This window comes from Sinocyclocheilus rhinocerous, unplaced genomic scaffold (genome assembly GCF_001515625.1).
Source record: "Sinocyclocheilus rhinocerous isolate Xijiao unplaced genomic scaffold, SAMN03320098_v1.1 scaffold2764, whole genome shotgun sequence".
Lineage (NCBI taxonomy): Eukaryota > Metazoa > Chordata > Actinopteri > Cypriniformes > Cyprinidae > Sinocyclocheilus > Sinocyclocheilus rhinocerous.
The window spans coordinates 134,720-149,188 of NW_015650694.1; the positions used below are offsets into that span (position 1 = coordinate 134,720).

Consider the following 14,469-nt stretch of genomic DNA (forward strand, 5'->3'; position numbering starts at 1 on the left):
GTTATAAGCGCCGAATCGCATCCAATCGCGCGGCCGCTTGTTGCTAGGAAAGACTGGGATGAAGATTCCTCACCTGCTGCGGCGGGAAGCGCGTCACATGTCCTGTCAGCGATGTGCTCCGCTGCTGCGGGAATGTTGTGGAGGGAACGGTGGTGTTATGTGGTTGTCGGCGTCATGTTATTCTCCGGGACTGATGCTGGAGACTGCGCGCTACATCCGGGCTGCTGGGAATCACGGCACCTGACAGCCGATCGACCAACCCTACTATGGCGAAGGCGTCAGTATGAATATTCATGATGCAGACGTTCGCTATTGGACGAGAGCAGCGCGACGTCACTACCAACCACTTAAAATTCAATACCTAAGACTTCCCATTGGAGGGTTAGAACGTACGGTCAACATTATCTTATTAATTAATAATCATAAAGACTTTACTTTTATTAATTTAACATATGATTATATAAAATAACAAAAAAGGTAAAAGATTCTGTATTCGTTTTTTTTTTGTCTACATCAACATACTATAGTATGACAACTGAAGAACTAAGAACTTCAAAAAACCAAAAGACATTCTACAACTATTTAGAATAGCGGAACGTCTGTATTATTTATTATTTTTAAAACCTCAAAACTACATTGTAAACTAATTGTAGAGACATTAAAAGCGTTTCATTCAGAGATAAAATTAAAATAACAAGTCTCGATACATCCGCAAAACACTTAACAGAAACATTTTGAAAAATTTGATGTTTTTAAAATATTCAAGACGACGTCTTCGTCACTAAGCGGCATTGGGTTAGCGTAATTAATATTCAGAAAAATAAGCCATCGCCATTGGAAGGTGACCAGTCAACGTCGGCACGTTCTCTTTAATATTCATGAGCTACGCCTCCAGCATGGTAGGGTTTGTACCGTCGAACCCGGCGGCGTCGGATCACAACGCGTTCAATGATAGAATGAAATAACGTCTCAGAGCTTCACATCCAGCTTCAACGCGTCGCACACGCGAATACGCTGCGTCGTAAAAACGTCGTCTATATTGATGTGGTGATGTTGGGATTCTGGGATTATAAACTCTGACACACGGTACCGGTACCGAATCCAAACATCGCGACTGCTCTCAGCGTTCAGACAGACGCGTCAGATCCGGCGCGAGATTCTACAAACACCGAGGACACGTGACGCGACGCGATGCTCGCGCGCTTAATAACGAGAAGAAATGACGGCGACGTGAATGACGTCACGACACACAACGACGTCGATGACGTCATTCCTGTAGCTCCGTCTCTGACCGCTGTGACTGATGGTTCTCCAGCCCTGCACTGTACAATGTTGTCTGGTTCTTTAGTATGATAACTAATGAATAACTAAAACATTTACAATTATTCAGGAATGAATGTAAGTATTATGTATGCAGAGCTGGTAGATTACTGACAAACTGTAGTCCGCTTCTGATTCCAAATTACATGACAAACATTGTAGTTAGTGACGTCATCCGTTACATTACACATTTTAGGTAATGTAATCAGATTACTTTTAGATTACTTTTGACCTAACTCGTTTATCACGTTGATTTAAATAGGATAATCTTGTTCCACATTGATATAAAAATGCAAAGAAAAATAAAATATATTCCATTCTTTGTTACAACAACATTAAGTGCATTAAACATTACATTACTGAATTATGAACTAAAAATCTCAGAGGTATAGTTCAAGTAAATATATGAGCTGAAAGAGGTTTAGCTGACAAAAAAAAGTTTGTGAATCCCTGCATTAAATTTAAATAAGAAATAATGTGAATTTGTGCATTTGGATGTGTTTGAAAGACAAAAGCCTAATTCAAATAAATATTAACGTGTTATTATCAGTATTATCAGTAGTTAATGCAATGTTGAAACTCTTCTTAAAGCTGAACTGATTTCTGTAAATCCAGTGTGTCCTCCAGACTAGTGACTGATGTTTGTCTTTGTCTGATTACGAGTATTTTAAAATGTAATTTAATCTAATTACAAGTACTTAATTTTAGGAATCTGATTACATGATGCAGATCACATAATCAGTTACTGTATGAGTGTAATGCGTGACAGAAATACAGGCAGATGATTTGTTGTGACTGATTTCATGTCATGCATTACTCTGTATTATTAATATCTGTGAGGATCTGTGCTGATCGTGTGTGTGTAGTTCAGCCACCGAGGGGCAGCAGACACACAACTGTCTGAAAGAAATAAAGGAGTAAAGAATCTGTGAGGATGAAGAGCATCAGACATCTTCACATTCATGCTTCCTCTTGATCTGTGTGTCCTGTGCTCTGATCTGAACAGTGTCTGTGTTGAGAGACATCAGGTTTAGCAGCGGTGCATGATGGGAACACAGCAGGAGGAATCGTTACAGCTCCACAGGAAATGACACAATAACAAAAGAGTGTTCTGTAGACGTCACACGTCTCGTATCTCATCTCAAGTGCACTCACTTTATCAAGGGCACAACAAATATTGTTTATTTCAATCATTGTCAATTCATATTTTTATGACAGATTTTCATAGTTTAAAATTGAACGTCTGGGTTTTGGATGAGCAAAACAAACCAATCTCCTCATAAAAGATATTTAAGAAGTAGCAGACAAAGTAGAGAAGGCATGAACGGGTTTAACAGAATTAAAATGAAAGGAACAGTTCACCTAAAACATGAGCTGTAAATGTGCTCGCTCTCAGATCATGAGTTTGTTTCTGCATCAGGTTTGGAGAAATGTAGCATCACTGCAAGTGAATGGGTGCCGTCAGAATGAGAGTCCAAACAGCTGATAAAAACATCACAATAATCCACAAGTAATCCACAGCACTCCAGTCCATCAGTTAACATCTGGAGAAGACAAAAGCTGAAACACATCCAGCATTAAGACGTTTTTAACTAAAATACATAGAGTCCATAATCCATAATAACTCTTCCTCCAGTGAAAAAGCTCATCTGCTGTTGTCTTCTCCAAACCTGATGAAGAAACAAACTCATCCACATCTTGGAGATCAGGACCTTCTGCAGATCTATTAGAAAAGGACATACATGATTGAGCTCAGATGAAATATGGGAAAGATCACCTGATGGCAGATGCTTCTGTTCAGTAACGCTGGAGACCGAGAGCAGCAGTGACTGCGAGGAACAATGAGTCCTTTAGCATCATGTGATGAAGTTTAGAGGAACACACTGAGCTGCGATGCGTGTGGAATGTGTTGTGAACACAGTGTTCGTGTCGAGACACACAGTATAATGGCATTCTGATCCAGCGGCGCATGACTGCTGACAGCAGCGCGCTCACAAGAGACTCATTACAGCACAAACCAGCCACTATAACACTTAAATCAAGACACATTTACTGGAGACGCACATGACTTAATATATAAGGTCTTGTTTTTTTTCAAATGTATCAAAATTTTGGATTAAAACAAGAACAGTGTGGTCAAAACAACAACAACGACGAACTAAACTCAAATGGAAAACAAGCTTATTTTTCTGACCCAGTTGGCAGAATTTAAAAAAATGTTTAAAACATAAATTCACTTCATTGTGATACATTTTTCAGAAGAAAAAACAAGATTTTATAGTCATTTTGTATCTCCAGTAAATGTATCTTGTATGAATGTTTATATATATGTGACCCTGGAGCACAAAACCAGTCATAAGGGTCAGTTTTGTGAAATTGAGATTTATGCATCAGCTGAAAGCTGAATAAATAAGCTTTCCATTGATGTATGGTTTGTTAGGATAGGACAATATCTGAAAATCTGGAATCTGAGTGTGCAAAAAAATCTAAATATTGAGAAAATCATCTTTAAAGTTGTCCAAATGAAGTTCTTAGCAATGCATATTACTAATCAAAAATTAAGTTTTGATATATTTACGGTAGGAAATTTACTAAATATCTTCATGGAACATGATCTTTACTTAATATCCTAATGATTTTTGGCATAAAAGAGAAATCTATAATTTTGACCCATACAATGTATTGTTGGCTATTGCTACAAATATACCCCAGAGACTTAACACTGCTTTTGTGCTGCAGGGACACATATGTGCTGGAAAACAAGACAGAAACGCTGAGGAAGAGCTGCATGTTTTGCATCATGTCAGTAATCCAGACAGATCTGACTCTGGACTCACATGACTCTGTGTAACTGGATCAACTTATAAAACTGCAGGTCACCGTGGAAACCTGCTGGACTACTGACCTGTGTGTGTGTGAATCTAATCATCGAGACGCAGCCGCTTTAAAGCTTATTGTTTTTATTTCCAGTAAATAATATGCCGTTTTATGACATTTCTTTAATATGAGGTTAAAACTGACTGTAGAACAACTAGTTTGACTAGTAAAGAGTTTCTGAATGCCAGACTAACAAAGCAAGCCGGTCATGTTTGTCAAACTCATCTTCTGTAATCTGTTTTATTTGTAAGCGTTATCCGTGAGTTTGACCACACAGTCCGAGTCTCACACACTATCAATAGTGTGGAAGTTACTGATATGTAAAATATATAATTACACTAAAAAAACTAAAAGATTTTCATCCTCAATCATTTTTTTTTTTGTCTTGTTTTTCAGAAAAAATATCTAAACATCCTTAAATGAAGTTATAATAACTTACATCAGATAACAAGACTTTCTTTAAAAACAAACAAAAACAAATCTAAATTAAGTGATTTTGCACTTAAATCAAGAAAAAAAATGTCTTTCGCTTTAAATAAAGTAGATTTTTCTTACCGCATTGGCAGATATTCATTCTCATCTTAAGCATAAAGTCACTTCATTTTTCAGAAAACAAGACTTATGCATCTTATAATGAAGGATGTTTAGATATTTGTACTGGAAAACAAGACAAAAATGCTGAGGAAGAACATCATTTTTTACAATGTACATATTGTTTCATAAGAGCATATAATGTTGATATTGTGAGTCTCATGAACAAACATGCTCTTTCTCTGAGTCATAATGAGGAGGAGACGCATATAAAGGCAGTGAGACAGATGCTGGTCTGCGGCTCCTCGTGGTTCTGCTGCTCATCCACAGGTACAGTGATCCTCAGCTTCTCTTCTCAATGCTGTAGCTGTCTATCTGTGATGCTCATCTAATACTTCGCTGAGTTTGATGTGGAGAGATTCCAGTCATTAGCTCTGATCCTGTCGTTAGTGTCTAAAGAGCTCACATCATCGTTTGCTGTTGGGCTCTGGTTTAACATGCACACGTTTAGCAGTCAGATCACTAGTTAGATCACAAGTACTGGTTTAGAATGACGATTAGCTGAGTACATGTGACTTATATTTGAAATCTTTTAAATAGCTGAAAAATATTAAAGGATATATACTAATGGTCAAAAATTTAATGTGTGTTAAAATGTATTTCTGTGATGTGCAGCTGTATTTTCTGCATCATTACTCCAGTCTTCAGTGTCACATGATCTTCAGAAATCATTCTAATATACTGATTTGCTGCTCAAGAAACATTTCTGATTATTATCAATGTTGAACACAGTTTTAGGTTGAAACATTTTTTTTTTATTCAGCATTGATGCATTAAATTGATCAAAAGTGACAGTAAAGACATTTATAATAGGACTAAGAAACAAGTCAGTTTTTCAGTTCAAGTCAAGTTTTATTAAGTTCCCTCACGGGCTATTTTGGATGCAGTGAAACCGACATACAGCAGACACATACAAAACATTCTTAAAAAATCATGAATACATACAAACATAAATTAAATAAATTTCCCTAAAAACATTCCTTTAGGACTGTTTAACAACCGAATCGCACAGGGGACACATTTATATCGGTTACTTTTCATCAAATAGCATCTGTGCCATCTGACAATATTGCCAGAAATTAAGAAAACAGCTATTTTAAACTTTAATACTATTTCACTGTTTTTGTGATCAAATAAATGCAGGCTTGGTGAGCAGACGAGACTTCTTTCATTCAAAATTTTTTAATTCTTCATTATTCCCAACACATGACCAGTGAGACGGCACTATACGGTCAAACCGGTCAATATTAAGGTGCTAAAGGGATCCTAACTCACCCGCCAGTGAACAGTGCCATCATTATCATCATGTGATGTTGTTCAGCGCGTCAGACATAGTGCAGATGGAGTCGGATGAGTGGATCTGTAATGATCTGTGATGGTTTGTTTCTCAGGTTCAGGTCCATCATGAGTTGCCCGTCCTCCGGTCAGCAGGGTGTTTACCCACAAACCCCTCAGCAATGGCCCGGTCAGCCCTGCCAACCCTGCTGGTCCTGCCAACCCACTCAACCCAACTGGCCTGTTAACCAGCCCAGCACGACCTGGCCGGTCCAACCCACCCAACCAGGCTCAGTGCCATCATTATCATCATGTGATGTTGTTCAGCGCGTCAGACACCGTGCAGATGGAGTCGGATGAGTGGATCTGTAATGATCTGTGATGGTTTGTTTCTCAGGTTCAGGTCCATCATGAGTTGCCCATCCTCCGGTCAGCAGGGTGTTTACCCACAAACCCCTCAGCAATGGCCCGGTCAGCCCTGCCAACCCTGCTGGTCCTGCCAACCCACTCAACCCAACTGGCCTGTTAACCAGCCCAGCACGACCTGGCCGGTCCAACCCACCCAACCAGGCTGGCCCAACCCTCCACCAATCCAACCAAACCCACCAACCCAACCCATCCCACCGATTCAACCAACCCAACCCATTCAACCCATTCAACCAATGCAACCCATTCAACCAATGCAACCAATGCAACCAATGCAACCAATGCAACCCAACCCTCCAATCCAGCCGATCCCACCCATTCAGCCGAGCTGGCCTGCTCAACTACCCCCCCCGACGGGTTACCTGCCGTCTCCAGTGGCTCCGGCGTGGCACGGTAATCCCGGTCAGCCCGGTTGGCCCGGTCAGGGGCCCGCAGGAGGAGCTCCGAAGCCGTGGCCCCCAGCACCAGCCATCGCTCCTGTAGTAAGACACTGAACCAGCGCTTTACCACAGACATCCATCAATGCAGTGAATAAAACACCGCGAAAGCACCGCTCACACTACACTTACCACCCACTGACTGCCATTCACACGCATGCACAACTCATGCTAATGCGCTCTCAAACTCTAGTTTGGTGAACTGGTGAATTAACTCATTTAAGATTGATGCATTGAAAAAAAAAATGCAGTTCTTCCTCAGTGTTTCTGTCTTGTTTTCCAGTACAAATATCCTTAAATCAAGACACATTTACTGGAGAAGCAACAAGACTGTTAGGTTTTCTGGAATATCTACCAAAAAGAAGTGGGTTTATGCTTAAAACAAGAAAAAATATATATCTGTCATTGCTGTGGGAACAATAAACGTTTAATTCAAAGGGAAAAGCAGGATTCTGAGCCCACATATTTGTTCTTGTTTTAAGCATAAACTCGCTTCATTTTGACACATTTAAAAAAAAAAACATGACTCAGGATCTTCAGTCATTTTGTATCTTGTATTTATGGATTTTTTGTTATTTATGATGGAAAATAAGACAAAAACGCTAAGAAAATAATTTTTTGCATTGTGCGTCATATCGTGATCTCGTGGCTGAATTAAAAGAACACAAACTTTAAATCTGCAGGATCGCAGCAAACTGGAGTAGATTGTATATTTTTACATTTTATGCTAAATTATGTTTTTATAAAAGATGCTGCGGATTGTGAGATCATATAAGACCGCTGCAGCAGCTGAAGAAGTTTTGCGCGCACAAAGACTAGTGTGAAATAAACCGACTGATCCGCTTCTAACAGAGGAGAAACATGCTGAGGTCAAAGGTCGTGTGTCCCATCAAACTCTACAGTATTTCAGCACATTCTGAGGAATCTGATCAGATCAGACAGATGAAGCACGGACAGGCTGAACCTCAACTAAACCACACAAGATAAAAGAAAAGAGTCACTGCAGGAATTAATGACTGCCTCTTATTGAAACTCTATGATTGTAATATTCTGAATCAGATCCAGCTGAGAGCCGATGATGTAGAAATATCATTCGCTGACGTTCCTGAGCCTGTTAATGTTTTCTGTTTTTCAGACGGTTCCTTTCAACATGAATTTCCCCCGCGGCATCTACGACAAGCTGATGCTGACTATCAGAGGACAGATTCGACCAGACGCCAAGATGTAAGTGCAGACCTCATTTCTCATTTATTTATGGCTGAATTTCAGATCTTACAGAAAATATAGTCCCTCGCACATCCAAATCATTCATAAAAGCCCAGTATATAAACTTGAAGAAAAACTGATACATTTCACACACTGCATGATGATGTTTTTTATTTGCAACATTTCGGTCAAAGGAACTTCCTCAAGCCAGAGGAAGCACAACCAGCCGAAACCTTGCAAATGTCACGATGATTTAAAGAGACAGTTCACCCAAAAATAATTGTTCAATCAGCATTTACTCTCCCTCATGTCGTTCCAAACTAAATTAAGGAGCACATCTTACAAGATCAGATATTTGTCAGCTCGTGTTGGATGCAGGGTTGCCAAGTCCGTGTTTTTTCCACAGAATTGGGCTGCTTTGGTTTTAAACTGCTGCCGTGGGCGGATTTCCCCTCGTGGGTTAAAGGTTTGAAATATTGCATTAATTACATTTGACTGAAATGCTTGTATTGAAATATTTTGCATTCTTCCCATTAAAAAAAATGGGCTAAATGTAAGTTTTGTGAAGGAGGGTCTCTGGTAGGAAGCCTTAGAGCTGTGTTTATGATCAATGTGCATAACAGTGACTGTAAAATATGTATTTCAGGTATGGAAATGACATATTTTGAGTTTTGATATTTGGGATATAGTCATTGCGCTACTTTGGGCTGTTTTTGATGTGCATGGGCAACCCTGGCTGTATGAAGCAGACCATTTCAGTTTAGTGTAGCGTATGATTTCCAGAACTAAATTACTTTTATTTCTATATAAAAAAAGCAAATCGACAGTGGGGATGGTGGACACTTTTGAACACACAAGATGATGTTGGTAACCAGACAGTTGTCGGTCCCCAATGATTTCCATAGTATGAAAAAAACACTATGGGGACCATCAACTGTATGATACATTCTTCAAAGTATCTTCTTTTGTGTTCAACAGGAGGAGGAAACTCGTAAAGCTCTGTAACAACATTGGAGAGAGTAAATGATGGCAGATCCCTGTTGAAAAAAACAGCATATGCTGGTTAGGTATGTTTTGAAGCATGACTGCTGGTTTAAGCTGGTCCTAAGCAACTAGCTCCTGCTCAGGACCAGCTTAAACCAGTTCAAACCATCTTAAACCAGCAGTCATGATTCAAAACATGGGTGAACCGTCTCTTTATGTTTGAGTAGTGTGTGGGATTGTCAGAACTTGAAATCACATATAAATGACTCCAGATCATAACATGAACAGAATTTGATACTTTGACAAATGGCTTTAGAACGAATCGTTAGTTTGTCGACACCAAAAGTGTCACTAATGTTTCTCCCGCCACAAGGTTCACGATCAACTTCCTGCGCGGTAACGACATCGCTCTTCACATCAACCCGCGCTTCAGCGAGGGAGGGAAGCCGGTTCTGGTCCGCAATCACAAACTGGGAGAGCGCTGGGGGAAAGAGGAGCGGGATCTTCTGTCGCCGTTCCCCTTCATGCCCGCTCATCACTTTGAGGTAAACGACTCGCTGCGAGATCCTCTGCCTAAAAACAGAGTGTTGAAGCGCTTCCCGTTTATAGGTGGAATGAAAGCAGCAGGACGGTCCAGACAGTGAATGACTGACCCTCACGTCTCTCTGCAGATGAAGATCCTCTGCACCTTCACGGAGTTCAAGGTGGCCGTCAACAACACGCCTGCGTTTGACTTCCAGCACCGCATCAAAGAGGTCAACCAGATCGACCGCATCAACATCCTGCACGACGTCACGCTCACGTCCGTCAACGTGGACACGCTCCCATGAGCCTCCGCGAGCCTAATCAAGCACATTAAACTACAGCGGCAGCATCACACGATTACACTCAGAGACACCCCACATGTGGTCATTTTGACCAGCCCAGCACGACCTGGCCGGTCCAACCCACCCAACCAGGCTGGCCCAACCCTCCACCAATCCAACCAAACCCACCAACCCAACCCATCCCACCGATTCAACCAACCCAACCCATTCAACCCATTCAACCCATTCAACCAATGCAACCCATTCAACCAATGCAACCAATGCAACCAATGCAACCAATGCAACCCAACCCTCCAATCCAGCCGATCCCACCCATTCAGCCGAGCTGGCCTGCTCAACTACCCCCCCCGACGGGTTACCTGCCGTCTCCAGTGGCTCCGGCGTGGCACGGTAATCCCGGTCAGCCCGGTTGGCCCGGTCAGGGGCCCGCAGGAGGAGCTCCGAAGCCGTGGCCCCCAGCACCAGCCATCGCTCCTGTAGTAAGACACTGAACCAGCGCTTTACCACAGACATCCATCAATGCAGTGAATAAAACACCGCGAAAGCACCGCTCACACTACACTTACCACCCACTGACTGCCATTCACACGCATGCACAACTCATGCTAATGCGCTCTCAAACTCTAGTTTGGTGAACTGGTGAATTAACTCATTTAAGATTGATGCATTGAAAAAAAAAATGCAGTTCTTCCTCAGTGTTTCTGTCTTGTTTTCCAGTACAAATATCCTTAAATCAAGACACATTTACTGGAGAAGCAACAAGACTGTTAGGTTTTCTGGAATATCTACCAAAAAGAAGTGGGTTTATGCTTAAAACAAGAAAAAATATATATCTGTCATTGCTGTGGGAACAATAAACGTTTAATTCAAAGGGAAAAGCAGGATTCTGAGCCCACATATTTGTTCTTGTTTTAAGCATAAACTCGCTTCATTTTGACACATTTAAAAAAAAAAACATGACTCAGGATCTTCAGTCATTTTGTATCTTGTATTTATGGATTTTTTGTTATTTATGATGGAAAATAAGACAAAAACGCTAAGAAAATAATTTTTTGCATTGTGCGTCATATCGTGATCTCGTGGCTGAATTAAAAGAACACAAACTTTAAATCTGCAGGATCGCAGCAAACTGGAGTAGATTGTATATTTTTACATTTTATGCTAAATTATGTTTTTATAAAAGATGCTGCGGATTGTGAGATCATATAAGACCGCTGCAGCAGCTGAAGAAGTTTTGCGCGCACAAAGACTAGTGTGAAATAAACCGACTGATCCGCTTCTAACAGAGGAGAAACATGCTGAGGTCAAAGGTCGTGTGTCCCATCAAACTCTACAGTATTTCAGCACATTCTGAGGAATCTGATCAGATCAGACAGATGAAGCACGGACAGGCTGAACCTCAACTAAACCACACAAGACAAAAGAAAAGAGTCACTGCAGGAATTAATGACTGCCTCTTATTGAAACTCTATGATTGTAATATTCTGAATCAGATCCAGCTGAGAGCCGATGATGTAGAAATATCATTCGCTGACGTTCCTGAGCCTGTTAATGTTTTCTGTTTTTCAGACGGTTCCTTTCAACATGAATTTCCCCCGCGGCATCTACGACAAGCTGATGCTGACTATCAGAGGACAGATTCGACCAGACGCCAAGATGTAAGTGCAGACCTCATTTCTCATTTATTTATGGCTGAATTTCAGATCTTACAGAAAATATAGTCCCTCGCACATCCAAATCATTCATAAAAGCCCAGTATATAAACTTGAAGAAAAACTGATACATTTCACACACTGCATGATGATGTTTTTTATTTGCAACATTTCGGTCAAAGGAACTTCCTCAAGCCAGAGGAAGCACAACCAGCCGAAACCTTGCAAATGTCACGATGATTTAAAGAGACAGTTCACCCAAAAATAATTGTTCAATCAGCATTTACTCTCCCTCATGTCGTTCCAAACTAAATTAAGGAGCACATCTTACAAGATCAGATATTTGTCAGCTCGTGTTGGATGCAGGGTTGCCAAGTCCGTGTTTTTTCCACAGAATTGGGCTGCTTTGGTTTTAAACTGCTGCTGTGGGCGGATTTCCCCTCGTGGGTTAAAGGTTTGAAATATTGCATTAATTACATTTGACTGAAATGCTTGTATTGAAATATTTTGCATTCTTCCCATTAAAAAAAATGGGCTAAATGTAAGTTTTGTGAAGGAGGGTCTCTGGTAGGAAGCCTTAGAGCTGTGTTTATGATCAATGTGCATAACAGTGACTGTAAAATATGTATTTCAGGTATGGAAATGACATATTTTGAGTTTTGATATTTGGGATATAGTCATTGCGCTACTTTGGGCTGTTTTTGATGTGCATGGGCAACCCTGGCTGTATGAAGCAGACCATTTCAGTTTAGTGTAGCGTATGATTTCCAGAACTAAATTACTTTTATTTCTATATAAAAAAAGCAAATCGACAGTGGGGATGGTGGACACTTTTGAACACACAAGATGATGTTGGTAACCAGACAGTTGTCGGTCCCCAATGATTTCCATAGTATGAAAAAAACACTATGGGGACCATCAACTGTATGATACATTCTTCAAAGTATCTTCTTTTGTGTTCAACAGGAGGAGGAAACTCGTAAAGCTCTGTAACAACATTGGAGAGAGTAAATGATGGCAGATCCCTGTTGAAAAAAACAGCATATGCTGGTTAGGTATGTTTTGAAGCATGACTGCTGGTTTAAGCTGGTCCTAAGCAACTAGCTCCTGCTCAGGACCAGCTTAAACCAGTTCAAACCATCTTAAACCAGCAGTCATGATTCAAAACATGGGTGAACCGTCTCTTTATGTTTGAGTAGTGTGTGGGATTGTCAGAACTTGAAATCACATATAAATGACTCCAGATCATAACATGAACAGAATTTGATACTTTGACAAATGGCTTTAGAACGAATCGTTAGTTTGTCGACACCAAAAGTGTCACTAATGTTTCTCCCGCCACAAGGTTCACGATCAACTTCCTGCGCGGTAACGACATCGCTCTTCACATCAACCCGCGCTTCAGCGAGGGAGGGAAGCCGGTTCTGGTCCGCAATCACAAACTGGGAGAGCGCTGGGGGAAAGAGGAGCGGGATCTTCTGTCGCCGTTCCCCTTCATGCCCGCTCATCACTTTGAGGTAAACGACTCGCTGCGAGATCCTCTGCCTAAAAACAGAGTGTTGAAGCGCTTCCCGTTTATAGGTGGAATGAAAGCAGCAGGACGGTCCAGACAGTGAATGACTGACCCTCACGTCTCTCTGCAGATGAAGATCCTCTGCACCTTCACGGAGTTCAAGGTGGCCGTCAACAACACGCCTGCGTTTGACTTCCAGCACCGCATCAAAGAGGTCAACCAGATCGACCGCATCAACATCCTGCACGACGTCACGCTCACGTCCGTCAACGTGGACACGCTCCCATGAGCCTCCGCGAGCCTAATCAAGCACATTAAACTACAGCGGCAGCATCACACGATTACACTCAGAGACACCCCACATGTGGTCATTTTGACCTGGAGAGGAATTTCTTCTTCACGAAAATGCTAGTAAATGTTTTCACACTGGACTAAAACTTACTGACTGCTCACACGGAGTATAAGAACTTCACAAAAAATGATCATTTTACGATTTTTCCCCCCACACCTTGTTTCTAGTCAAAAATGACCAGCCTACAAAAAATTGCTTATAATGTTCTCATTATGCTATATTATTACCAAATACTGAATTCTATGTTTTTGTCTTGTTTCTTATCTATTAGCACAGGTTTCGTTTCTTTTTGCAGCTGATTGATTGAAGTGTTAAGTGAAAGTTATAGAAATAGAGGTTTTCTTTTGCAAAACAATGGGACATTAACTAACTAAGAAACACTAACATCTTTACTTTTATTCTGTCTTATCTGTAAAGTATAACGAGATCCAAATGTCTGAGAAACTTGAGAATGTGTCACGGTTAAACTTATCATTTGTGATGAATGTAATGTTGTGTTTTACAGTACAACAGAATAACACTAATATAAGCAAAACCCTACTAATAATGAGTGTGAATTAAAGTATTATTTAAAGCCAATGTAAATGAATCATAAATGTCATCTACTTACATATATTTCAGTTTATTGTGTAAGAAATCAGGTCAGACAAGCACTGATAACAAATAAATAAAATTCATGGCTGATTAATGTGTCATTAAATAATCAAGACAAAACACTAATATGACGAACTGCAGATTACAGACACATTATTAACTTATTTGGCAATAAAACATCAATAAAAATGGACATTAAAAGCAATTAAGAACACAAATACTCTGGTAAAATAAAAAATATTAACATCCACAAGAGTAACTGACACGGAACACTTCAGATCATATAAGACACTACAAGTTCAAATCAGTTCAAATTAAATATGCAAATATATGCATGTGAAACACACACTCACGCACACACACACACACACACACACACACACACACTCGCACGCACACATACACACACTCTCTC

General features: G+C 40.5%; 2 protein-coding genes across 2 annotated transcripts; both read left to right on the forward strand.

Moving 5' to 3' along the window:
- The first annotated feature begins 4,998 nt into the window (after positions 1-4,998).
- Positions 4,999-10,019, forward strand: LOC107712204 (galectin-3). Its single transcript, XM_016517363.1, has 7 exons — positions 4,999-5,058; positions 6,180-6,334; positions 6,577-6,714; positions 6,751-6,971; positions 8,062-8,150; positions 9,490-9,661; positions 9,788-10,019. The coding sequence occupies exons 2-7, from the start codon at positions 6,193-6,195 to the stop codon at positions 9,944-9,946; spliced, it is 921 nt and encodes a 306-aa protein (XP_016372849.1). The 5' UTR covers positions 4,999-5,058; positions 6,180-6,192; the 3' UTR covers positions 9,947-10,019.
- Positions 10,020-10,117: 98 nt separating this feature from the next.
- On the forward strand, positions 10,118-13,647 carry LOC107712203 (galectin-3-like). The gene is made up of 5 exons (XM_016517362.1): positions 10,118-10,156; positions 10,202-10,422; positions 11,513-11,601; positions 12,941-13,112; positions 13,239-13,647. The coding sequence occupies exons 2-5, from the start codon at positions 10,204-10,206 to the stop codon at positions 13,395-13,397; spliced, it is 639 nt and encodes a 212-aa protein (XP_016372848.1). The 5' UTR covers positions 10,118-10,156; positions 10,202-10,203; the 3' UTR covers positions 13,398-13,647.
- Positions 13,648-14,469: the final 822 nt, after the last annotated feature.

Bases quoted from the DNA above. Each gene is read 5' to 3' on its own strand.
- LOC107712204 (XM_016517363.1), top strand. From the start codon at position 6,193: ATGAGTTGCCCGTCCTCCGGTCAGCAGGGTGTTTACCCACAAACCCCT. The intron at 6,335-6,576 runs TCCAACCCACCC...AACCCACTCAAC, and splicing joins GCCCAGCACGACCTGGCCGG to CCAACTGGCCTGTTAACCAG. The intron at 6,972-8,061 runs GTAAGACACTGA...TCTGTTTTTCAG, and splicing joins CACCAGCCATCGCTCCTGTA to ACGGTTCCTTTCAACATGAA.
- LOC107712203 (XM_016517362.1), top strand. From the start codon at position 10,204: ATGCAACCAATGCAACCAATGCAACCCAACCCTCCAATCCAGCCGATC. The intron at 10,423-11,512 runs GTAAGACACTGA...TCTGTTTTTCAG, and splicing joins CACCAGCCATCGCTCCTGTA to ACGGTTCCTTTCAACATGAA. The intron at 13,113-13,238 runs GTAAACGACTCG...GTCTCTCTGCAG, and splicing joins TGCCCGCTCATCACTTTGAG to ATGAAGATCCTCTGCACCTT.